The sequence below is a fragment of the Dermacentor variabilis genome, chromosome 10 (genome assembly GCF_050947875.1).
Source record: "Dermacentor variabilis isolate Ectoservices chromosome 10, ASM5094787v1, whole genome shotgun sequence".
Lineage (NCBI taxonomy): Eukaryota > Metazoa > Arthropoda > Arachnida > Ixodida > Ixodidae > Dermacentor > Dermacentor variabilis.
The window spans coordinates 51,060,332-51,085,871 of NC_134577.1; the positions used below are offsets into that span (position 1 = coordinate 51,060,332).

The 25,540-nt window shown below is 50.0% G+C and overlaps 2 protein-coding genes across 2 annotated transcripts; one reads left to right on the forward strand and one right to left on the reverse strand.

The window, feature by feature from the left end:
• Positions 1-876: 876 nt before the first annotated feature.
• On the reverse strand, positions 877-16,404 carry LOC142559236 (uncharacterized). The gene is made up of 7 exons (XM_075670863.1): positions 16,168-16,404; positions 15,561-15,726; positions 12,482-12,704; positions 10,542-10,714; positions 9,580-9,860; positions 2,566-2,955; positions 877-2,013 (listed from the first exon to the last, which is right to left on the reverse strand). The coding sequence occupies exons 1-7, from the start codon at positions 16,333-16,335 to the stop codon at positions 877-879; spliced, it is 2,538 nt and encodes an 845-aa protein (XP_075526978.1). The 5' UTR covers positions 16,336-16,404.
• Positions 16,405-21,907: 5,503 nt separating this feature from the next.
• Positions 21,908-24,488, forward strand: LOC142560534 (uncharacterized). Its single transcript, XM_075672710.1, has 2 exons — positions 21,908-23,313; positions 23,740-24,488. The coding sequence occupies exons 1-2, from the start codon at positions 21,925-21,927 to the stop codon at positions 24,037-24,039; spliced, it is 1,689 nt and encodes a 562-aa protein (XP_075528825.1). The 5' UTR covers positions 21,908-21,924; the 3' UTR covers positions 24,040-24,488.
• Positions 24,489-25,540: the final 1,052 nt, after the last annotated feature.

Below are 25,540 nucleotides of genomic sequence, written 5' to 3' on the forward strand. Positions count from 1 at the left end.
TAGAAAACAAGATCCTTCTTGTGCATTTTTTTTTCTATGTAAGTTAATCGGCTATTGAAACCCGACGGTTTAAAGAATTGTGTCACGAACATGGCGCCTGGCAGCGAATGATGTCACTGAGGTTCGTGTTTGAGTATGCAAAAAAAAGGAAATAAAAATCCTTTCGACGGCACGTCCGACCGCGTTGCTGATTGTAATGAATTCAAACGAGTAGATAAAATTTATTCATATTAAGATACCAAGTATGCTTTGAATTATGTAGCAATATTTCAATTTCACCATTTCAAAGATCTGGCACCTTGTTAGATATGAAAGATCAAATAAATGAGATGGGAAAATCCGCATGCTCGAGAAACTTGGTGGCAGGCAGAGCGACTACCTTGGCATGCGATGGTGCAGCGTTCGATACCCATACCAGAGTAAACTTTCGTTCAGAGGCGAAAGCTTTAGAAAAACCGTACAGGTTTCCTTTGCCGAAACCTTTCACGTGTACCTTAAACCATGTTTCATGAGTTGGTATAAAACTACGCGCGACAATGCGGCCCATGCGAATTTGTTTCGTTTATAGAACGTTACGTGAAAAATAAGCATCTGCAAACACTACTTATAACTAAATACATTTCAAATAGATTGGTGTTTCACATAGCCATCTATGACCGTACTTTAGGGCAACATATGTCCACGTGTAAAATTGTGCACCACCACCACAGCTAAAAATTTGTTAATTATTGACGTAAGCTCACAGCGAAAGTATTTGGGGTCGCTAAAGAACACACCAAGCAATGTTGGATACGCGCAGCGCATACATGATGTTTTTAAACGCTTGCCACAAGTTAGCTGAGACACCCGGTACTTCTATGAGCCACGCAAATTATCTTACGCGTAAACTGCCTCGTCGCCAACGAAGAGGAGCGTCTTGCTGAAGCAGTACGCGCCATGGCCGGCCCTTGCTTTTGACGGGCTGCCGTAGAAGTTGGCCTGCAACATCTGGTTCGAGAACAGCGCCGCCACCTGGACGGTGCCCCAGGAAATGAACATGTGCATGTTCTCCTCACGGTACTGCTCCCACTTCACGAGGAAATTGTTTACGAAAGTGGGATTATTGGTCACGAACACGATATCGTCATTTTTGCGCATCTTGACGCCGTAGTCACGCAAAGCGTCGATCCAAACCGCACGATAGCCCTTGGCCGTCCTGTACATAAACAAGTCACTGGTTGTCGCTTCGTTTCTTGTGCTCTCGCAGCTATCTAAAAGGCCCACAATGTCAAGTTCCGCGATGTGGGTATCCTCAAATGACACGATGTCTTCATCCGTAACGATGTCTCCTTCGCTTTTGAAGTTATATCTCAGAACGTCGAAGTATCGTTTCCGAGCGCCAGGCGAAGGCTGGTGCTCCGCGAGTTTGGAACTTAGGCTATAGAACCATGGCGGTATTCGTAGGTAAACTTGCGTGTCCCTCTTGCGCGGCACAACCTCGAGGTCGAGGAGGCTGGCCCAGCGCAGTCTCACGGACGTGTAAAGGAGCGTCTTCACGACAGCCGGACTGCGTGCCCTGTGCGGCCAGACGATGCCCGCCTGTCGCAGCAGCGCCTTCACCTTCTGCAGCTCGTCGCACTCGCCCCTGCTGACGCACGCGCAGCTCAGGTAGAAGGCGGTCGCGCGCTGCATCGCGTTCTGACCGTTGGCCGGCACCGCGCTGTCCTCCGCCAAACGATACACCCGGCCGAGTGCTGCGAGAATGGTGTCCTCGCTGACGTTCAGGTCGTGGCCGCTGCGCCAGCCGTCGCAGACGTAGCGGCTGAAGCTTTCGCACGGCTTGACCGACGAGTTGATGGAGGCGAGCAGCAGCCTGGAGTAGGCCTCGCACGCCGGCGTATCACAGGCGCCGTGGGTCCTACCGGAGCTCTGCCGAATCAAGAAGTAGAACAGCAGTGCCGCGAAGGCGAGCAAGATGAAGCCGAACACGGCGTAGGCCATCGGCTGCAAGCCACCCTCGGGCGTGTACAGGCACTGAAACAAATGGGAAACTCCGAAATGAGACGCACATGAGCTTGCGGCCGGGCGTTGTGGAAGCTTGAACAGTTTGGCTCTGGCGCCGTGCATACCCTTAAATTACGAAGAATACCCGTCCAACGAAAGCAGTCGTTTCTAAACTGCAGTTGCCAAGCCACGTGATAGCGGGTGCCTTCGTTAGCCTTCGTTATCTTCTCTTCGCAGTCCTTCACAATTGACAGTTAAATCATTGAACAAAAGTGCACTTGATTGCTATTTGATTGGCGGTACTTTTCACATGGTACGAGGTCGCCATGTGTTCCAAGGCTGCATTCACTCACTACACGCATTTCCGTCTGTCAGGCTTAACGCAACAATAACACGTGGGATACGATGGCGAAGAAACGCCTTACACGTAACGAAAGTGGCCGTACGTCGAGTCGCATCGGTCACAGTTAGAACTCCAAATCTCCTTCGCCTCCGAACCTTCGCGCCGAATAATGAGTCGTTGCTCGAGTGCACCGCATAGGGCTGATAGTGGAGCGGTGCAGGCGGACTAACATAGCTCACCATGAGTGGATTCTCCCAAGGCCTGCCCGTGTCATGGGGATCTATCACCGCCACTCTCACGGGTGGTTCCGGGATCTCTGGGCCTTGTGTGCCTGGAGCTGGCTCGGCTGCGCTCTCAGGTGTCGTGTGCTGCTCGGGTAGAACCTGCTGGCCAGCGACTAGAGTCGCGGGAGTGTGCGGTACCGGAGTCGGTACCGCACTCCGTGTACGACTGCGACTTGTTGGTAGCGATCTTTTGCCCTCGCCTTCGCGACCAACGGTAACCATGTTCTGGTTGGCCGGAACTGCGTCTCTCTGCCCTGACCCGACCGGAGATTCCGTTCCACTTTTCGGTCTACGAGGTGTCGGTGCTCTGGAAAGCCGGTCTTGCGGGGTCACTGGCGTGGCCTCCTGGTCGTAGCAAAAAAAAATCGCCGTACACTGTCGTCAACGCTGGAGGAAAACTTTCTCAACCCGTTTGTCACACGACCACCTTAAGAAGGCAACCCAGTGCTCACGTACTCTGTGTGTGCACACTCCACACATTAAATACAATTTAGCGCGCCTTGCATTCCCGAGTGCTTGACTAACTCATCAGTGCCGTTGCGCTGATTCCGTGTATAAATCAGAATTCTCAAGATTTCAAATGCGCCTAGTGAATCGTCACTAAATATTCCCGCCGTCTTGTTTCATAAGACACCCTTGTTTCTTTTCATTTCTAAGTACGCTACTACATATGATCCCTGCTTCGCTAGAAACACGAAAGCCAGCACCGTATGCGTGTTTTCTTCAGGTCTTCTAGGCTGTCCTCTATTTAATGTGACTTACCACCTCGCCCTAGGTTCGAGCCTTGTCCCTCCCACAAGGCTGCGTCTCTTTCGTTATCCATTTGGCTTTTGCTCACCACAATCGTAACGTACCGGTTGACGCCTGGTATTTATTTATTTATTTATTATTTATTTCAAATTGCCAAGTGTAGCGGTGTAAACGTGAGTGCACGGAGCACGCTCTTTTTTCGAACGTACAATTCTAGCGAAGAGCGAAATCCCGGAAAAATAGGCAGTAAGATCATCTAGGCGCGCGTGTAAATCGTTAATGGCTTTTGTCGATCGTTTTTCACCGGCCAATCACTGTTATAATGTAATCGCTCAGCGAAGGACGCGCGTTAATGTATCGGAACTCCCTCGAATGTTATCTACGTTTCTATATAGTGAAGAATAGCCCTGTCTCACCAGATCGCATGCGTGACGCGAGTATTGTTGTACATTCTTGAACGCATTTGCGAGCACAGGCGATTACGCTGGAACCTAGGAGCAGCGTTGCCATTTTTTTGTTCGAGTGTGTCACCAAACTTAGACGCAGAAGTCATTAAAGTTTCGCGAGATCTTGCTGTAAAGCCACTGTCGCTTGAACCGTATATAGCGTGCATTTTCAATATTGTAGGAGCTTTGGAACAATTCATTATATGGGCGAACATGACGTAACGCATAAACCTAATCATTTCACTTTCATCTATAGTGTCCGTGTGGATGGTTAGGAATTGACGTCGAACTTAAAAGAAGGGTGTAGCGGAGGACCTTTACTTCACTAATTGAAATGAAATTGTTGGGTTTTGTGTGCCAAACCCGCAATGTTACTATGAGGTACGCCGTAGCGCGGTATTCCGAATTAATTTTGGCCTCCTGGGGTCTTTTAACGCGTACCAAAGGCGCGGTACACAGGCTATCTTGCATTTCGCCCCCATCAAAAGGCGGCCATCGCGCCCGGTATTTGACATCGCGCCCTCGACCTTGGCAGCGTAACGGCATATTATAGTCGCTAAGCCACCGGGGCGGTCTTACTATAGTTACAGACATTCGGACGGTTATAAGTGAAACTATGCTTCTGCCCGCCTTGTAAGGTTTTAAATACCCCCAGCACGGTTTAAGAAAGATATCACAGGTAACCCGGCTTTCCGAGGGCTATGAAGCACTTGTTCTACGTTATGCCCGAAATTTCTATACTTGTCGGCATTCGTTGAAGAACGTCGATAATCCACGACGACACCCGTATCGTTATCTTAACGCGGTGATATTTACGCGACCATTATAAACGTCAAACACTACGTTACTGCTCCTTTGTCCCCCCGATTATCCTACATTATTGATTTGTACCAAAGCCGTGCGGAGTGGAAGCCGTGCGTGCAGGTTCCCGAGGACCAACCCAGTCGCTCCGATATGTACGCCTTTCTGCAGCTGATCTAAATGCTGCCATAAAATTCACTGCAGTAAATTTCGATAAGTTATACTGCCACGCTTGCGAATGACCTCCAATGGAACGTATTTACTAAAACAATACAGTGCCAACAGCATTTGGGCAATGGGTTTAGTAAAGAGCGCAGTTGAAATCCTTCGGCGCTATTAACCCCAGCGTTTGGTCACAAAGCCCACACGCCGTACCGCCTATTTCTTCTACCTATACCTGTAGATATTGAACTTTAATGTATACTTTAGAAAGCCACTTATGAAGCAACTTTCTGTGCAAGCAAGTCACCAATCGTTCTGCCATGTCGTCAAGAAATGTCGCTGGTCGCTATATATAGAAAACATTTGTCGCTAAACAGACCGAAAACGTCGCTGAATATGGAGACAAAATTGCTAAAATTGCAACACTGTCGTCGTTCTGGTCTGAGTGTTACTTGTTTCGCTCGACATAAGTTCCAACCTCGCCCAATGATAAGAGAACTTCTTAGGGCGCACATCTGGTCGTGTCTCAGTCACCGTGGCGTAGCTAGGTCGTCTGGCACCCGGGGCCCCCTAAGCTCTTCTGTTACACTCTCCCCCCTCCCCCCCCCCCCCCCGTGTGTAGTCGAGGAAGGCGAGGATATCGACAATTTTCGGGTGTCTTCAGACGTATGTGACACCCCCCCCCCCCCCCCCCCCCGTTGCTACGCCACTGCTCAGTCATCCCCGTCACGGCAACATGGCAATATAGCTTACACAGAAAATTTCTTCACCGGGTTCTCCTATACAAAACGGGATATCACAGCGTTCGCCAATGATCATAATTGCGGTGACCAAGTGCCCCTAACAAACGCCGGTTCCGTAAAGGTGAAGGGACGGGACGTATGAGAACTGCGTGAATCAGGCCTAAATAAAGAGGCCAGGTAAAGCTACATGCCGAAATGAATTCACCTTGCCTAGTTCGCCAGCTGTTGCCTTGCGAACCGTGCCAGGTTGCTCGGCAGACCCTGAAGAGGCACGTTCTCCTCGCGGCTTTCCCCGTTCCAGGTGTTGCTGCTGGCTCGAGCGTTTCGATTGGTTGGGCGTCGACTTTCCTGACTTCGAGGACGCCCTCCTGGATTCCGGGGTCTTGAGTGAAGCCTTGTCCTTGATTCCCGTTTCGATGGCGTTTGCGCTCTGCGGCTGCTGCTTAGGAGTCTTGTCTGTTGGCTCAGGTTTCATGGCGCTTGACGTCTTACGTGCGTCGATCACAGTGCCGAAGTCAGTTTCGACGAAACCTTGGGTTGCACTGAAGCCGTTGTCGCAGAGCTGTCGACAGCTTCAGGTAGCTTTGCGGTGGAAACTACGATGGTTTCGATGATGGAGGGCGCTCGAGCCAGAGATTGCTTCTGCTGCACGGATCACGTGATCACGCGCTCACGTTGCGGGCTTGGTCAGAGAATAGTGGCGATGTTGATTATTTGAAAGACAGTGGCGCATGTGAAGCTTTTGGCGGATGACTCGTTGGGGATGTGTGCAGTGTCGTCCTCGTATGAACTAAGGGAGATTGGCGAGGAATCGGGTGGAGTAAAAAAAAATGCATTTGAGGGATTAAAAACGATGATCCGGTCGATTCTAGTGATAAATGAATGAAAGCAAGTGGGTGAATACGTGTTATTGAAGAATAAGACGGGCCGCATTTTAGTTTGTTTGAACAGAGAGAGAGAGAGAGAGAAAGAAAGAAATTTAAGGTCATTGAGCCCTGCGATGGTGGATGATCAGCCAAGCTGTAAACATCGTGGTAAGAAAACTTGTAAAGATTTTATTGAATCGCTCATTCTCACTTAGTAACGACAGTCACAACGGCTTTGTGGTCGCTATGATATATACTGATCGGCATGTATTTTGATATACACTGATCGGCAAACGCGTTCTTTGATAATGTCAGATCGATGCACGTACGCCGCTGGGTGGTCGGTTGGGGCCAGGTCGGTGTGGAATCACAAGCGATACGTCTGCAACACGAAACGCGTGAACTGCTCCCTTCTTGGTCCCGGCACATCCACACTGAAATCGCCGACGACGTCCACAGTAGTAGTGTCATCGCAACTAACGTACTCAAAGCGAGTAGCCATGAACCTTAAGGCGCTGCGAGCCGGTGCATCTTTTGCTTGCTTACGGGCGTATTAGCCTCTGATGATGATAGCTTGTGTGCGCACACGCATGCAGCGGATTTCTGTCACGAAGGCTCCCCGCAACCGTCAGCGAAGGCGGTGGCGAAACGCGAAACGGTTTCACCAGGATCCCACGAATGAGGCACCGACGACATACCACGAGATAACAAACTACTACAAGCAAAAAAGGCGAATCTACCCACCTCCAAACGCAAGCCTCACGCGAGCGCAAGCCTCAATCCTGCGTCGAATCCAAACTAAGTCGTTCCCCAGCCCACATTGGCTGGCCATAATGACCAACGGGCAATGGAACCCCAATATGTAAAAACTGCACAAATCAAACATTGGCTACCCAAAATCACATTCTTTGGGGGTGCGAGGGCTTACCCCCTCCCAGGTCGCTCCTGCCAGCTCCCTCACAACAGACGTGGGAGGAGCTGCTCAGTACGCCGGATGAAAAACTTCAAAAAGCCCTCGTTGCCTGGGCCGAAAGGGTCGCTCCTCGTGAGGGGCCATCCTAGGAGTCGGGCCTGCCAGATAACTGTGCAGAATCTCAATAAAGTTGTTACCACCACCACCAGAACGTTAACTTGGCCTAGTTGATAATGCATGAAGTTAAACAAGAAACAGAACAGGCAGAGGGAAATCTGCGCACACTTTCCAACGCCAGGCGCTGTAGGGAGAACACACGCAGCATTTAAGTAGTACTGCCACTTATTCAGCGGCAGAAGGAATCTTACCTTCCGGTACAACGCAAGCACAAGGTTATTCCGGCGCGCGGCATGGTTAAAGTTGCTACGAATCTCATTGCTTTTCCAAAATAAGTTTACTTCTTCTTCCATTACCTTCGAATTTCTTCTTTTTTTTTCATTATCGCTCAGGAGATGCTTACAGGACGCGCCGACAAAGGTAACCTGGCTTTTCTTTTTCATTCAAAAATAAGGCAAGAGACAGGATCATGCATTACACTGAACAATCAGCGGCGAAAATGCGATCTTGCTGACAAACTTGAGCAAGAACGAGACAACAGTAAGCGCGATATCTTTGCTCCGCGATTTCAAAAGGAAAGCAATTCTCTCTAGACAGTGTAGTTCTGCAGTGAGCTAGGCTGTCTAGAGTGCCGACTAGACAGTCCGCTCCATTCGCGTGCTTCGCGCAAGAGTCTACTTATTTACTCAACCTAAGCCAGGTTGCCTCCTTCTGTGTATGCTACTCTTGCTGAAGGAGCTTTCGCACACACGTGATCCTCCCCTGTCTACTTCGGATGAGAACTCTACAGGACCATACCCAAAGTGCACTTGACAACTTCAAACTTTATTCCGCCAGAGAACAATACAAGAGCACAGCTAACACTGACTGCGCCACAGTAACGAGCAAGACAGTTGACAAAGACTCTAGGAAAAAGCAAGTTGGTGCACTGACTTTCAAACGGACGTACAACCAGCAGCCCGTGTCAGCTGTGCGAAACAGACGTTCAATACAACATCATTACAGCGCGAACGTAATAAATTCCGCGTCAACTCGTAAACATTTTCATGGACATGAACTGAGAGCCCTGTACTGACAGCTGACACAGACCGCGTCGACTGCAGGAAACGGGCGTCTCTCAGAAGAGCGTAAGACAAGAGTGATAGGCTGAACTTCGACCCAAGAACGCTTCCGTGGACGTCGCCATGACTGGTTCAACTGACCCGTACTTGAAAGCACAATTACTAAAACAAAGTACACCTGTTTAACCACATATATGCGAAATTCTCGCAAAAGTATAACGTATCCGCGAATTTGTTAAGTAGGCAAACAATCGATCGAACGTCGGTGATGCGCGGTTCCCTTTATGGCAGCCTCTAATTTACATATTATATACAATTCAGACGGCGCGGTCGGCGGCCGGCGTAGGGCCTGGTGACGAAGCTCTGTCCCACTTGCGATACCTGGAGAAAAACGACCGTTATTACCATTTTGAGTGAGGAGAAACGGGAGAACCGGAGAGGCACTGTAAATCTCTCTAAACAACATCCTTAATGTTTGCGATAATATATTCGAATGTTCAGTTTTGTTCATTCGAAAGATTTAATATCCACAGCTCGTCCCGTCAGCTCATGAGGCCATCTCAAATCTGACGAAATGAGCGTCACGTCACGTTACGCACGTCATCTGAAACTATAGGAGTCAAATGCTTACAACAGCAAAATATCACCATGGCTTCGCAATGTGCACGTATGCTACATCTACAGGTGGACAAGGCAGTATAGAAGTGTAATGGTATGCGTATACGTGCATGCATTTGCAGAATGTGTGCTGTGTCACGCATGCGTGTAGACTTGCCACAGCGCGAATTTCACCAATAGGTAAAAGCGGCGCCATTTCGACGAAATAGCAATTAATACGCTATAAATGATGGTAGTTGGCCCTAGATAGTGTTGTTACAGCATTCACAGTGCATTCCTCCCCCCCCCCTTGAAAATTGTGATAAAATCGTGATATTGCGATGCTGCGAAAATTGTGAGAAGATCCAAGTCTGCGAGGGCTATCGCCTTCCTTTACGGTAAAGAAACGCAGTTTAAACGTAAAAGAAAAAAGTATTAAAAATGTGCATATTTACGCCACCACATTTAGAGCGCGACTACCGAGATCTCACAGCCCGGACGTACACCACTCACCGGGCTCAGTCGAGCAGCTTGATGAGCAGCAGGATCATCTTGAGCCTGCTCATGGGCGCGTACTGGCCGTCCACGTTGAACTCGGTGGCCTGGTTCGCCAGCGCCGGCACGGAGGGGAAGTGGCGCTCGAACGCCTCCAGCTCGCCGAGCACCTCGTCCTGGTTGCGTGGAAAGACCACGGCGATGGCGTCGTCGGTGGAGCCGAATTCCTCGCTCAGCCGGCGCATGAGTGGCTCCAGCTGGCTGCTCGGCATGACGCTGAAGACAGCCGCCGACGTCACCTGCCAGGAGGTAGTACAACCGAAATGGGCCGGGTGTTTTCACTGCAGCTCGCAACAACGACGACCCAGAATCAGTGTTTAATGTGTCCGTGCACTTGAGTTAGGGCGTTCAGACTAAACATTTTGTCACCTTTAGGTGTGTAAATCAGTTTGTCGCCAGATGAACAACCTTCGGGCGCTAACACAAGCACCCTTATCTGAAAGGGTCCGCGGCTGAGGTAGAAGCGAAATGAAAGAAAAATATCGCCCCCAGCTCGTCGTACTTTCCGCCGTTTATGAGTCGTAAGATGGCAGCGAGCTAGCCGGTAATGTTAGCGAGCAGCCACTCTGCAGAAATTATGAGTGAAGTTCCTGCCCTCTAGTATACCTACCCCATTAGTGATGCGAGCTCTCCATCGTACCCACTACAAGCGGTCTTGGCTCTTTGCGCGTAACTGGGTGTGACCGTCATTTGCTCATTGCTGATGAATATCTAAGGCACGCCCTTCGACCTGGCTGAATTTTCAGCGGAACCATTTCCTCGGAGCGCACCATTCGTCCCGATCGCCGATACCTGCACGGTCCTGCCGGTGGCCTCCTCCGTGAAGAACGAGGTGACCGCGTTGCCCTCGATGTTGGCCGCGGTCACGTGCAGAGCCTGGAACACGAGCACGCCGGGGAGCACGTTGCGAAACAACGCACCTCGCTCGCCTCCCGACGCCAGACGCGGACGGCGAGGCCACGGGCGCAGCGGTGCCACCGGGTTGGACGGGCCGGGCAGGTCTGCAGCGAGGCCCGGTGGCGGCGCGGACGGCGCGTCCAGGCCACGGGGTCGCCACCGTTCGCGGTTCGAGCCAGATGTCGAAGACGACGGCCTGCAACAGCATTGAAGCGTTTTGCTACTTGGTCAAGCTACTTGCTAGTCCTTTTGCGAAGTCTCTTTGGTCTCTTGCAGAGACGACCTCAAAGTCGTCTTGTAGAGTATTTCAAGACGGCTTGTCCTTTCAGGCGCACCCTGTTCCAAGCGGCTGAAGTCGGACGTGTTGCCTACTTTGCCGTACAAATGGACCTTTCGTCCAAGGAAGATAACGCTTGTCAACTGAACCCTATATATTTCTTTTTCTTTAAGCCTCCTGATGCCGGCCTCTTGGTTTATTTTTACTGATCTGATGGCAAATAATATCATAATAACATCAGCTGAAGGAGTGCATAAGAAACTACTAACATTGGCCATCATCTGAACTTTCCAGAGAAGTTGCGGCATTCGGCGGGCTCAGCGATTCATCGCATTCGTGGTCGCAGGGATGGAGCGTGTTCAAATCACCACTGGCTGCTCAAGTTCACGTATCGTGCGCCGACACTCGCCTTACGTGTTGTGCGAGTGTGGATCCTATTTAGGCATCAGTGTGCCAGTCCTGGAGTGTGAATGAACGTGCTTCGCAAGTTGTGTTTTTCTCGAAATTCTCGTAAAGACTCATAGCCGCGTTGCTGCAGATACTATTGCTGACAAGCAGAAAGGCGCACACGTTGACGGGTTGAGATATCCCGTCACACAGAGTGATGTAGCGAGGACTGGAAGCCGTGTTGCATTTCTGTTTAGTAAACACGCAATTCAAGCAGCTCATGAATGAGCCCCATTATCGTTGTAAATCCCATTATACTTGCTTTGCTTCCTGTATTCTGCATTACGAATAAAGGACATCATTAGTAGCCAAATACAGCGCAAGCTCTTTCGCGTATCCTTTTCAGTACCTTACCTGTACATACTGTAGAGTCAACTAGTTCTGCCGTGATTTTACCTGTTAGCCTTTAAGCAGATGCATAGATAAATCAAATGCTCGGCAGTGGTATCAGGCATACTAGGTTTTCTTTGGTCAAGTGACGTCAAAATTCGGAATATGGACTGAGGTGTGACACGCCCTCCCCCACATTAGGCAGACCTTGTGACCGCTTCAAGACTTTAGGATAGCTTCAGGCGACCGGCGGGACTGTGCCACATTTTCTCGATTCTAACGAGCACTTAGTTCTACCGTGCCCTTAATTGTAACGCAAACATTGACCCAACTAACCAGATTTTAACGTCGACTTGACCTTTAAGTTTACTTAATCTTAGCGTAACGTCAAGATTTTTATTGTAGAAGAGACAGCAACAATTTTTTTTTATAATTTGATGTAAGTTTTATTGCATTACAGCCACAGCGGGCAGGAGATCGATCATCGTCGCTGTGGGACGCCTCCTTATCATTATTCCGTAGCTTCTCATGCTCGGTTCCCTCCGTGGCATTTTAAATGTATTTCGCTTTGCCGGCGATGGTAGCCTAATGAGCTTACAAAGCAGGCACAAACGATGTCGCAGCTACCGCGCCCCCTCCCAGCTGCAGTGTACGCGTGGATTGGATTGCGGCTGTTTCGAACGACAATGACAATAGCTGGCCACTATCAGTCTTGTGTTCCGTACCCCGTTTAAACGCACTGGCCGTGTTTCTGGGAAAAGAAGTGCGCGACAGAATCGAGTAGATACGGTACTGGTCTCCTTCTACCACAGTACCATCATCCACTAGGCTGCGAGTATTTGAGAGACATCAGGCTCAGTTATTTTGGGGCCCACATAGGGCATAGCGGTAATTACCATGACTACTCACCCGGGGATGGCGCCATCCGGTTGCTGCCACGGCTGGTCATCGGCCTCTTCGGAGGTGGTGGCTGCCGCTTCCGCGGACACGTCTTCCTCGACGCGGAACAGGAACTCGCCGAAGATGCCCTCGTGCGTGGCGTCCTCGGCGTCGTTCACGGTTGGGACGAGCTCCAGCTTAAAATACACGATGACTGAGCCCGGGTGCAGGAACTCGCGCAGGCGCTCCACCACTGCGCGGGGACAGCAGGTCTGGTGCTTTTTCAAATGTTCACACTTCACGGGAACTTCAAGCGTCGAGTTTTTCCTCGACTGATAAAAATTTCCAGTGAAGAGCTACTCATCTCAATGGGAAATACTAGTAACGCAGCTGAATACTGCGAAACGGCAAAGACGTCAGAGAAACCATACACATGGATGGGCCGCCTGTAAAATTTTTTTATTGTTAATTATCACGCCTGTGCACAACGTTTTTGAATTATGCGCTGGTTCCAATTAATGGTGTACCATTCAAACGGAAATCAGCCGATTGCTATTCGCTTTGTTCCGCAGAGATTTCCGCAACTGTTTTGCAATGATAAGCGCAATATGGGTTATTTCCCCCGAGTTACAAAGCGTCCGTCAGATGACAGCAAATTGTTCATTGCAGTAATGATTTCTTGGCAGGCATCGCCGCGATATGGAAAGCTGTAGAAATAATCGACGATGACCGTCTAAGTAAGGGGATAACTGATGTGGGCCGCAAAGAACAAATGGCGACACTAAAAATGCTTGAGAAGTACGCGCTGTTTTTTCATAATACTATACAAAAGTTTTAAGAATCGCCAGTTACAGATAGCACAATTCTAATCCTTGAACTAGATTACTCGAAGAGGCGGACCTCAAACGAGAAACCAAAATGCGTAATTGTCTAAATAATAAATTTAACTAGTAACGCTTTTACTGTGATTACTTAACACCTATTGCAATTTACAAATTCTATATGGTGAGTTTAACGAATTCCGAGTATCGTACCGGCTTTGATGTCCTGTTGCACTGTTGTTCTATTTACAAACACCGTTTCATGTATTGAAGCACTAAAGTAACTGGAACGCCAAATTTCGTCACCCGTTATGGGAATGAATAGCTCGAAAGTGATGTCTCCCTGGGAATTCTTTCCAATTGCATAAGACTTGCCAACTCACCGGCTAAAATTCATAAATCCCAATATGTGCCGTAAAGCAATCAAGAAAAAAAAATCCAGCGAATTTTCGATAATTCGTTGTTTATGCACTTCGATTTCGTGCGCAAGTAATGCCTCTAGAGTAATCCACCTCAAGGACTAAAATTGTGGTATAAGCCACAGATGATTTTTTGTAATTGTGTACAGTCTAAAAAATGCATCCAGTATATTGGCTAGCGTCGATAAAATGTTTGACGGTAGCGGCACAAATTATGTTCGGTATGTTTTGGTGCGGACGACATTCATTAAAGTGTGACAATGACATTGTTACGTCAGCCGGCGTTACGACAATATAACTGGCGGCACCACACCGACGGCGGTGTGGCTTAGACCACGTGACAACAGAACCACAACGGCATGACGACGAAGGCGCGATGACATCGGCATGAAACGGAATGACGACAGCGTGATGGCGAAGACGGCACCACAACAGGTGCGCACTTCCCCTTTCTCCTCCTCTCGTTTACTCCCCTCAGGCCCGATACTCCTCTGACCATTGAATTTAAGAGCAAGCTCGGGGCAAGACGACTGGACAGGACATGCTCACGAGGTTATGACGCCGAACGCGCCACGCTGCCGTCAGGAGGTGCTTCGATAGCCCAGCTCTCCACTGCTACGAAGAAACGCGACATCGCCACCGCCGATCTCAGACATCGGCAACTCAAGACGCCGCAAAGCTCTCACGCGACAGCACGTACGTTTCAAATTGGTACGTCTCTGAATGATACGTCTCAGAGTGATACGTCTCAGATTAATACGTTTCATGGTGATACGTTTCATGGTGATACGTCTCAGGGTGATACGTCTCACAGAGTGATACGTGTCACAGAGTGATACGTGTCACAGTGATGCGTCTCACAGAATGATACGTATCAAAGGGGTACGTCTCAAAGTGGTACGTCTCACAGAGTGATACGTCTCAGAGTGATACGTCTCAAAGTGGTACCTGCGTCTGAATTTGCTAAAAATTGCACAAGATAAGACGTCAAACAAGAGTATACGACAGCACCTGTCCTGTCATGTATGCTAATTAGTCCTCTTGTTTTGTGCCAATTCCACCAAGATCAACCTGCACCAACTAGGCCAACAAGAAGTCCTACTCAGCCAAGCATTAGCTCGATCGGATACAGGGTCGCATGAGGGCACATGCTTGCAGCGGAAGAAGTCCGCTGATCAGCACGAAAACAGGCGAAAGAAACGAAGATAGTTGTTCGCTTTAGTACGTTAGTTGTTCCCACCTAGCCTCCACAGCTTGCGAGCTGTCGTGCCATTCCCACCTTTGTCGTCGAGCCAGCTAACACGGTTCCGCGTCAATTTCATAATCACGATAATGAGCCGATTTGTCTCCACTGCAGGGTGAAGCCCTCTCTAGCTTTCTTCAACTACCTACCCCTGTCCTATACGTAAACTGACTCCGTTTTATGCTTATAAGCTTCCAGAACTCATGGCCCCACCTAACCTTGCGTCCTCCACCTCTGCGTTCTGTTGCTTTAATAGCCTTGCCCAAAACTGCTCTTCCTAATCTAAATAAAATATTAGCTGCGCTCCCTCGCTTTCCCATCAACACAGCTGTCTTCCTGTCTCCGAGTTACGCCTGATATTTTTTTCCGTTCCAAGGCTGTTATAGCGGCACTAAGGTTCTTAGGTCTCATTGGCTCCCTACGTTCTGAAAAACAGAATGCATTTACATTCATTTTATGTTTGAGTTGTTCCTATAGTTCCTTCCGTCGCTTACAAGCAACGCGACAATCGGTGTGACGGCCAGTTAGCGTTCCGCGTTATTGAAACACTGCACGCCCGACGGTAAGCTCCGGAACTGTCACGATTCCAGCACTCCCGCGGCGCCATATATATACAAGTTGCGTACCTCGCTTGTCCTCACCGAGGTCGACGTGGTGGGAGAGGAACACCAGCGACGGTCGCAGTCCTGCCATGCGCGCGATGTTTCGGAAGCGCGAAAACTTGGAGCAGAAGATGTCAACGCACACGTGCGAGCCGCCCAGCGCTGAGGCGAGGGCAGCCCGCTCCGAGTCCTGCGAAGGCGCGCTCACGTTTTCACTGCTGCTTGCCGCTTCTTTGAACTATCACACGTGCTTCTAGCGCTCCACATCCAGTTTCACAGTATAACCTCGCATTCAGCAGTGTGTTTACCGATCCTGAGCTCTGACGCTCAAAGCTGAGCACAAGACGCTGTGACAAAAAATGAGTGGTGGAGATGGAGAGAAGTAATACTGCAATAGTATACAACGCTGGTCCTCCGACGGCACAATACTACTACAATACATACTCTAAAATTGGCACTTCTACAATGCTGCTCTAATAATGTAGCCGAGCTACGCGAGTGCGGTCGCAGTCAGCTAGTGGCCCCACCTGCATGGCTGCGAAACGGTGCCATTATGTTATACATATCCGTAGGCTGCTTCATGGCTTATTGCTGGAGAATTGGTCTCAGAAACGGAAGCGACGTGGCTCACCGGCGTGCAGCAGACGGAGACCGAGACCAGCTTCCTTCGCAGCAGGGACAGGGCGACCGACTGCCACAGCCGGTTCACCTCGGCGCACGTGAAGAGCTCATCGGTCTCCAAGTAGTCGAGGACGCTCTCCACCAGGAAGTCCCTGGCGGCGAAGGGGCTCTCCTCCATGGCGCGACCGGGGGGCTGGGCTCTTCCAGACGTTCCAGCGGGGCAGAACGCGGCCCCACTCCGCGTGGCGTTTTCTTCTTCTGTGAAGGTGAGCACGAGCCTCGCGAGGTCATTCGCCCACCTGCTTCTTCTTTTCAAGTTGACTGGAGCCGTAAAAGCTTCGCTGTTATATATTCTCATTAGATATACTGATTATCTTTTTCAAATATTTTCATTTTATTTATTTTATCACTTAAATTCTGAATTCTGCGGCCAATTCCCATCGTGGTTGTGTGCCACGTTGAAAGAAAATCAACATCTACAAGCTGGGGATGGTGTTGAGTCGAGAGGGATTACCCAATAGCACGCTTGGCCGGCATTTGCGTCGCCTGAGCGTGTGATGCGTTGTTGGCGTAGGCGTGCTGCCAAACGTCGCTCAAGACAGTGTGCCGGACGAATGCAATCAAAAGGCGTAATTCTCCAGTCCAGATTACTCTGGGTCCTTCAGGGAACGCTACGTCTTGAAGGCTCGCATGTGAAAGACCTTTCTTTAGTAGGCTCTGAAGCAAGGCCTTCCGTTGCGAGTCGAACAGTGGGCACAACCAGACTAAGTGTTCCACATTACTAATTTTCCCACAATATGCGAACAACGCGGTGGCGCGGGCCATTCTACTTCAAGTACCCTCCGCTGTGTGTAGGTGGGCCGAGTCATAACGTGATACAGTGGGATATATTTTGGATATATTAATGGAGGAAGAGGTCAAGAAAGTTGGCAACCAAGTACATGACAGAATAACTGTATGGCGCCGAAGAACGAGCACAGACGAAAAGAACAGACAGGACGAGCGTCCTGTTTACTCTGTCCTCGTTCTTCCCCGCTGCCCAGTTATTTCATCATGTCTTACAAACTGGCCCAAGCTTCCGTGCTTTTAAACAAAGTACGGGATAATCGAAAACGTAAATAGACAACCAGGAGTCGTCAGAAAGAAAGTTAAGAGAAACAGAGACAGCCAATTGGATGTCAAGAATATAAACGAAAAAGACCACGGAGATTTGCAAGTTTGGGAAGAAAGAAATTAGAAGGGAAAATGTGTACGATGACACAAAAGGCAGAGCCTTGCTACTTAAAGCCTCGCTACTAAAAGCTCGAACTCGTTGCCTAAGGACAAAAAGTATACCGGAGCAAACATTCGCAACAAAACGAGGCACATGCCTGCTACGGAAAAAATCTGGAGACGTAGTCAGCGGATCCTAACGGAATGCGAACGTAATCACGCAGCGAGACCCGTAGATAATGTCCACCTTCCAGTAGCGTTGGAATTCAAAGATTGAAGGATTAACTGGTCAGCAGTCAAGATAAGTAAGGGGTGTTTATAGCATTGGTGGAATCGGAGCCAGTGCAAGCGTACGTAACGGTAAGATATATTGTAATACGTTTTAAATACGAAAGATCGAGATTACGTAGGCAGAAGACTAGATAGCGATAGGTGTAGTAAATCCTCCTTAAACCAAGAAGGATAGGTGATTATTTGTCGACGCTTCGTATGACAGGGTATGCCAATCATCATCGTATTCGTCATTTCCTCGCTAAGCTCTCTGCTCGCTACGAAAGATGAATTCGCTATTACAGAAGCCTAATCTTTCAATCTAGCTCCACATAATATTTTCCGTAAACTTTGTTGCTGAGCGAGTTGTATTAATATACTACGAAATGCACATTAACGCTACGAGGAAAGAAATACTTTGGAAAGAGAGAGAAGAAATAAAGAGAGCGGACGCTGAGCTTCAACTGCTCTGTCATTTCTCTATTACTATATGCTGAGAAAGGTGTCCGAATTTGTGCGTCTAGGGGCATGCACAGAACCGCTTTTTTACGGTTGGCGCCGTTGATAAGCGCCTTCGTTTAAGATAACATGCACTCGGCTCTTCGGCGCTCGCTGCCCCGCGAGCCATAGATTGATGCGGATGGGCTGATAAGCTACACCCGATCCCTTTGCAACAAAAAATGCTACAGAAATTTTGAGAATTGTCTGCAAATTCTTTGGCTCGACTGTTACTGCGCTTTTGCGTACTTATGTTGCTCGTTTATGCATGTCTACCCGTCGCTTTTTCCAGAGCCTAAGAATGCTTACGTATATTAATAGACAATTCTCAGAATTTCTGTACCATTTATTTGTCGAGCGTCGCCCTATAACGTCGTTTTCGATCCCCTTGTGAACGCCTCTTTTCCTCTTCTTGCTATTGATTGTCCCCTAGTTCCTGTCGCTGTTCTCGTTGTTCCTTCTGCCGACTACGATATTCCCGTTGTCGTTCAGCGTTCCTGCGCCCCTTCTCCGTTTCACCAAGCGTACGTTTCCTTGGTGCCATTGCATCAACTCGTCTCGGGCCCTCGGCACATCCAACCCACTTCAAGGCGATCCTATAAACAGCCTAACCGTTACCGCAACGCGCTTATTGACAAACCACATCTACCAATCAGTTATTCTTATCATTTTATAGTTTTTTTGCAGTGGAACTGTTAGAACCTCGCCGGGCTTCTCTTGACGTGCGCAGCTTCGCCGAGCTGGTGGAGAGAAAGCTGAGAGAGAGTGAAAAAAGAGTATAAAAATAGCATCGCGCCGCATAGCGACGCGGCGAGGCGAAGACACAGGTGGTGTGACTTCATTGCTCTCCGATAAAGACCCGCGCGCTCGCTTCCGAGGTCCTCTTTCTTGCAATGGAAAAAAAATTATGCGTGGCTCTGCTATCGCAAACACCAGGGACCAGCGGAGCTGGGAAAAGCACAGAAAAAGTTAGGCTAAGTGTGCGGTTGGGCACTACTTTACTAATTTACCCCCAGCTCCGCTGGTCTTTGGTGTGTGCGATAGCAGAGCCACGCATAATTTTTATTGCGGCAAATGACTATGTCGAGGCGACGACGACTCCTCCTCCGATCATCTACAGTTACACTATTATAACGATTAAATGTCTCCACGTGGCCAATTACGCACTTTACAAAGCATGATGGGACAGACACGGTTTCGCCGCAGTACTCGCCAAATTATTCTTACGCATTAATAGTGCGCGCTTATTAAGTATCTGAGATACGTGCCGTTCGCCTTTCGCTGTGAGTCGAGAAGCCATGGCCAAACTGAGAATTCAGCTAAGGTTCTTGGTATACGTACCGCTATTCTAGTCATTGCCAGCATTATGCATTCACTTTATTGTCTGATGACGTCATCTGAGATCGGTGAAGAGAATGTGCTTTCACACCAAGTGACGTGACCAATCGCACCCGTCACCATCCCATGTGCGTGGCGGGATTGCCCTACGACGCAGTGAGACGACGCCGGTCCTCAGTCCATGCGCACATCAGGCAAAACAAAAGCGCTTACCAGCATCGCGGCTGGTTTAAAGCAATGCGCGTAGACCTCATGTCTCTTAGGACGCGCAGCGCATGCTCCTGCGCCTTGTATCGGACGCAGCAACAACCACAAGGCGGCGCCCCGTAGAGCGAAGAGAGCACCTGTAAAGCGAGATACAAGAAGGAACAAGACGCATCCGCTCGCTGCAGTAAAGCTAGGGAAACTATGCAGCATGTTTTATTAGAATGTGAAGACGTCTGCCCAGCGGTCGATTTAGGCACCACTGGCCTCCTTGAAGCCGTTGGGTTCAGTGAGAGTTGTGGAACAGTAAACATGACCGCAATAGGGATTAGTAAGAGGCGATTAGAGGACTGGTGGAAGAAAAGTAGGGAAACGACAAAGAACAGAGACGTACAAAAGCAAAGTTTACAATAGGGGTCAGGAAATTTGGTTGTGGGAGTTCATCGTGTTTTTTTTCGTTTTTTTTTTCGTTTTTTTTTAAACCTAGGTAGGACATTAGGCAGTATAATAGCAAGAGATTGGTGGCGCAACCCACCGCCCCGTTCCAAAGGGCACGCTCATAACATCCATCTATCCATCCAGAGCGGCTCGCGCGCTCTACACATCGGTACATCGCTCTGTACCGGAAACGAAGATAGCGTGGCGATAGCGCTACTCAGCCTTGAATTGATGACTGACTTCGTATTCCTGATGTAGAATTGCATCTTGGATCATTTTTATCGCTCTCTGTTTTTTTCTCTTCCTATCCAAAACGCATTCTGTTCCCTCCGCTGCAATTTCAGCGGCATCCCGGCTCCATATAAGAGTGCAACGAACTTGGGCACTTCGTGCTTTACGTAGATAGCACGGTAGAGATAAAGGCGCGTCGAAACTGCGATCCTTGTCGAGGCCGCGCATGCTGAAAAAGAAAAACGTTCATCGCTCGCTGCGCCGCCTTTTCCTGGTCTCGGTACCGAAGATTCTGTCGAACTTACCGCTCGCACACTATACTCACGCACGTGCGCGTGCCACCTTCACGCTTAAAGCGCAGCGCACGCGGTTCTTCTGCTGCAAGCTACGCATCAAGCACCCGCAAAAACACGAAAGCTAAATACGTCGTCCCCGGAACTACGCTGGCTATGCAGCGCATCGCTCTCGAACAGCATCGGCTGCACCCAGCTTTGTGATGCAGCCGCGGATGCGGCTCACGTGATGGCTGTATGGGAGCGCGCAAGCGTTGCCGCATCTGGTTCTTACAACCATACGAAGTCAGGGAAAGAAGTGGCCTCGAGGGGCGCTGACTAACACTCCTATAAGTGTTATATACCGGATTATATCTCAAGTCTATAGGTGACTATAGTTGTCGCTGCCACGTTTCAAAGGCTATGCCAGTAGAGATCAGAGTCATAGGGGCTAACCTTAAAGATATAGGGCTAACCACAAAAACTCCAGAAAGTGGGCAGTAGGATGGCCGCCGCGGTAACTTGATTCGCAAAGCACACACCACACGCGCATTGCGGAAGATGCGGGTTCGCCTCCCATCTGCGACAAGTTATCTTTTCGTTCACTCTCATGTCCATTTGCTTTATTGTTTCTGAACTTTGTTTAAACAAAACACTCGGGTGCAATCCTGTGCTTTCTCAGGATGCATTGGTTGTTGCTTCGTACGGTTCGGACGCGCCGTGGTTGCTTAGTGGCCTAAGCGCGACATCGCGGGATCACATCGCGGCCGCGCGGCCGCATTTCGATGGGGGAGAAATGCAAAAACGCCCGTGTACCGTCCGTTAGGTGCAAGTTAATGAACCCCAAGCGGTCGAAATAAATACGTAGTCCCCCACTACTGCGTGCTTCATAATCAGATCGTGGTTTTGGCGCGTAAAGATGTAATTTATTTTCACGCGGTTCGCGCTGGGTTTGGCACGTAAGGTGCCAAATTTAATTAAAAAATGAACAAAACAATTCTCCAATTCACAGCGAGTGCTTTCCCGCATATCAGGGCCGATTATCAACGGCGTAGTCATTCGCGCAAAAATATTTATGACCAATGATAGCTTTAAAAAAAAAAAAGACTATCGAAAGCGCGTAAGCATTCTCGATTGTGTTTAAACGCTGCGTCCCAGTTTCTTTGATACCGACACGCCCTCCCAAGCCTTGCAGGGCTGGTCTGTGATAACACAGCGCATACATATTGCGGTGGCGGCCATGTGGTGCCCTCAGTACCCGACTCGCGCTTCACTGAGCTTGTTGCATCCCCCACAAGCCCACGATGGCGTCATACGAGTTGCCCGCAAACGCCAGACAGGCGATGCTTAGACTCCGCATAGAAGAAGCGCGAGGCAACCTCCAGGAATTGAACGTATCTAACTGCATCGTCGCGAAACCGGGAGACATCCTGTGGTATATATCCGGCCTGGAAAAGCTTCAAACTCTCAGGAGTGTTGCGTGTCCCCTCAGTGCGAACTTTCTTCTGGACAGCCTGCTCAGGTCGTTGGAGAACGTGACTCACCTCGAATTCTCGCTCGTCGACAGCAAGGAGGATGCCGAAGAGCAACAGATCAAGATCAGGCATATCAAGCACGTGGCGAACGGGCGTAGGAAACGAGAGACCGGACTTCGCAAGGTGTTTGTCGAGGTCGAGGGCGAAGAGAACATGCAAGTGCTCTCCGCGTTCTTGGCGTACTGTCCGCACGTGACGGACCTTCACGTTCACGTGGTGCATCCTGCTCGCTCCGACGTAGACGTGGCGACGTGCGTGCGCGCCGTCGAAAGCCTGCACAGTCTGGAGGTATTCACGTTAACGTGCGAAGCGCCGTTACGGACGCGGCCGGAACCTGTCTGGCCCCTCAACTTGGCGTACTGCGCCGGTATCCTCGGCAACGTGGTGTACCGTAAAAGGCAGAACAGCCTGAACTACGCCCTCCTTCGCGACCTGTTCAGATCGGTCATCCCGGTGATCCATGGCGACCCCGTCGTCCTGATCGCCTTCTCCACGCCGGATCTCGAGGAGCAGTTGCACGACGCCGCCATCCGGTACGACTGGAGCGGTCTGCGGAGCCTGTGCGTCATGCTTTTTCCTCAAAGTCCCGACGACACCGCGTATCCGGCCGTCAGCACCGCGTGCGACGCGGTGCTGCGCAAGTTCTTCTCCCGGTTTTCCCGCCTCACCGAGCTGAACGTTAGTTCGTTTCACTTTGGCGACGGCGTCGACTTCACGGAGCTGCTGGCCACGCCAGCTCTGCAGCGGCTACGCGCGCTGTGCCTGCCGCCCTGCGGCATGCGCCAGAGCGGCGCGGTGTTCCGGCTGACCGTCGCCATCGGCGACATCGAGGACCTGGACATCCGCTTTAACGCGGGCGATCGCCTCCAGAGCTGCGATTCCTGCAACAAGCAGCTGCTCGTCGAAACCACGTACATGACCGTGTTCCGAGTCAGAAAGGGTTACGGATGTCTCACTCTCTGCAACGTTCCGAACCTGGCCTCGCTGGACTTCTTCCTGAACTGTCAGGTGCCCTACCTGCGGTTCATCGACGTCAGTGACAACCCGCGCTTCGATTACCTGTCACTCGCGAAAGCCTTGTGCACTAACGTTAACACTTGCCTCCGCTCCCTCGTAGTCAAGTTCGCAAACATCGATTTCTACGACGCAAACTTCGTGGTAAGTTTTTTTTTTTTATTTATTTCTGCTCTACCGCGTACAAACGTCTGGGCCAGAATTGTTTTACGTGCATGATATAGGTTATGTTTACACGAAATATCAGCCAACGCGTGAGTAAAATGAAGGATCGTTTGCAATAACGTCTTTCTCGGCAACGCTGTACGCGCGTCAGCTAGCGCCTTGCTGCATGGAGCGGTGCTGGCAATTGAGCGCTCATGTCGCTACAAGTTGCTAGTCTTTGATTTAGGCCACCTTTTGTCTTCGTAAGTGTGAACGCACTCGCAATGTTATCCCGAGTGACGCGCCTCTCGCAACGACGATTGTCGAACGTAGCATGCCGCGGGCTTTACCGTCGCTGTACCTTAAGAGATATGGCGAATTCCACAGTCGCCGGCAATTCAAAAGCTTGCACTTCGTCTTTTGCAGACTTCCTTGTACCCTGCGCTGTTTCTGAAGCGCCTGTGCCTCCTGTCCAACACCCGGCTGTCGTCCAGCTGCGCGGAGGAGAGGATCAAAGCGCTGGCCGCCCAGATACCGTCCATCTCCTACCTGCACATTCACTACGTGGACGAAGCGGGCAAAGAGGCACGCCTGACGTGGATTCGCTTGCCCGAAGACGCGGCTGGCAACTCGGAGCAGGCAAAAGTTATGACTGGCAAACCCTGCATCATGTGCTCCACCCAGACGTTCGTCGCTCTCTCGAAACCGCGTCGCCAGGCGTTGTAGACCGAGCAGCAAGCAAGAGCGCCACAGGACCGGTGGCTCGGTCCAGGGGGCATTTGGTTCCGCTCATCCGAGTGACGGCTGTGGTCGAACTGAAATAATGATTGTGTCTGTCGCAATAATATAAGTGTTGCCGGGAAAGAAACTGTCCGCTAGTGTCGTCACATGTTCCTAGCTTGAGGGTCGGTTGGTGTCCGAGAGGCATCGGCGTGACTATGGTAGCAGGGTCCGAGCTGTTTCGCTCTCTTCAGTGCATTCAATGAGCGGTCCACTCTGTTTTACTATATAGTTCCGCAGAACATTCCGCCTGTATAAAAGCGTGCCTCAACCAATCGCCTCTACTACGAAATGCTGTCCTAGCGCAAATCCGCTCCAGTTTTTAGTCAAGATAGCCCATTTCTTAACCCCGAAATGTTCATTTTAAGGCCAATAAATGTTACTACCTTCACCAATCGCCGCGAATTTGTTTTCGAAAACCCGCGCTTTCTGGAACTTCGCATGTCGTTGTGTGATGATCCCTCTTGTTGGCACTATGACCCACGTGCACAGTAAACACCTACTCCCTTGCCACTCGGCGCTCTCTAAATTGCTAGTCTGTGCTTCAAGAATGACCAAAAGAAGTCGTGCCACCATTTGGTTGCCTCGAGTTTTGACGAACAAGGAATGAGGCTGATCGATGCGGGTTACGCTCAGTCGTTGCTGGTTTCTGTGGCTGTGCATATATTTTGAGGGACAACAAGAAAAGAAAATTACTTGCCATCCGAGCCGTGCAAAAGTGGATATCCAGCGAAGCTTTTGAAAACCACTACAGCTTCTGAAGGAGGAGCGCTGAAGTAATGGGAGATAGTAATTTTGCCAGCGCGCCACCGCTGGGCGTATTGCCGTTTCTTTTTACAGCGTTTGCGTGCGCGGTTCGCGCAGTTCTTCCGTGCGAAAGAACTGTGCACGCGGACCGTGGCGAAGCAAGCGGCCGCTTCACAGTGCGTCATCGGCTTCGCAGTGCGTCAGCATCTTGGGAGGTGGCACACGGAAACGAAGCGCCGTCGTCCCTGACAAGCGATAGGCTCGACGCCCTGTTGAGAACGCTGCAATACAATAGCGCACGAGCGCAGTCACGTGGCTTTATTTCATATTTTGCGGGCTTTCTTCAAGGCTAAACCCCATGAGCGCGATTTCGTGCGCGACAGCGACGGCTTCGAGCGACGGATCGGGCCGTCGCTTGAACAGATCGCTCGGTCTTGTCGCACGACCGCTCGGTTCTGCAAATCTACAATTCGTCGCTCGTCGCCAGGAAGTGCTATGAGTGACTATAGTCAATAGCGCGAAGCTGGAACTGGATGTACGTCACTCAAGTACCGACTGTGGCACGGAACGAGCAAACGATTTTCTATAGTGCAAGGATGGGAACCTACTGGAAGACCTTCAGAAATGTTATGCTGCTTTTTACAGTAAAACACCTTCAACATAAGTTACTAAAGCACGCGTCACGCTAGTTTTTTGCTGC

Bases quoted from the DNA above. Each gene is read 5' to 3' on its own strand.
- LOC142560534 (XM_075672710.1), top strand. From the start codon at position 21,925: ATGGCGTCATACGAGTTGCCCGCAAACGCCAGACAGGCGATGCTTAGA. The intron at 23,314-23,739 runs GTAAGTTTTTTT...CGTCTTTTGCAG, and splicing joins TCTACGACGCAAACTTCGTG to ACTTCCTTGTACCCTGCGCT.
- LOC142559236 (XM_075670863.1), bottom strand. From the start codon at position 16,335: ATGGAGGAGAGCCCCTTCGCCGCCAGGGACTTCCTGGTGGAGAGCGTC. The intron at 9,861-10,541 runs GTGCGTTGTTTC...ACCTCCTGGCAG, and splicing joins GGCGTCGGGAGGCGAGCGAG to GTGACGTCGGCGGCTGTCTT. The intron at 2,014-2,565 runs GTGAGCTATGTT...CATTTGTTTCAG, and splicing joins CTTGGGAGAATCCACTCATG to TGCCTGTACACGCCCGAGGG.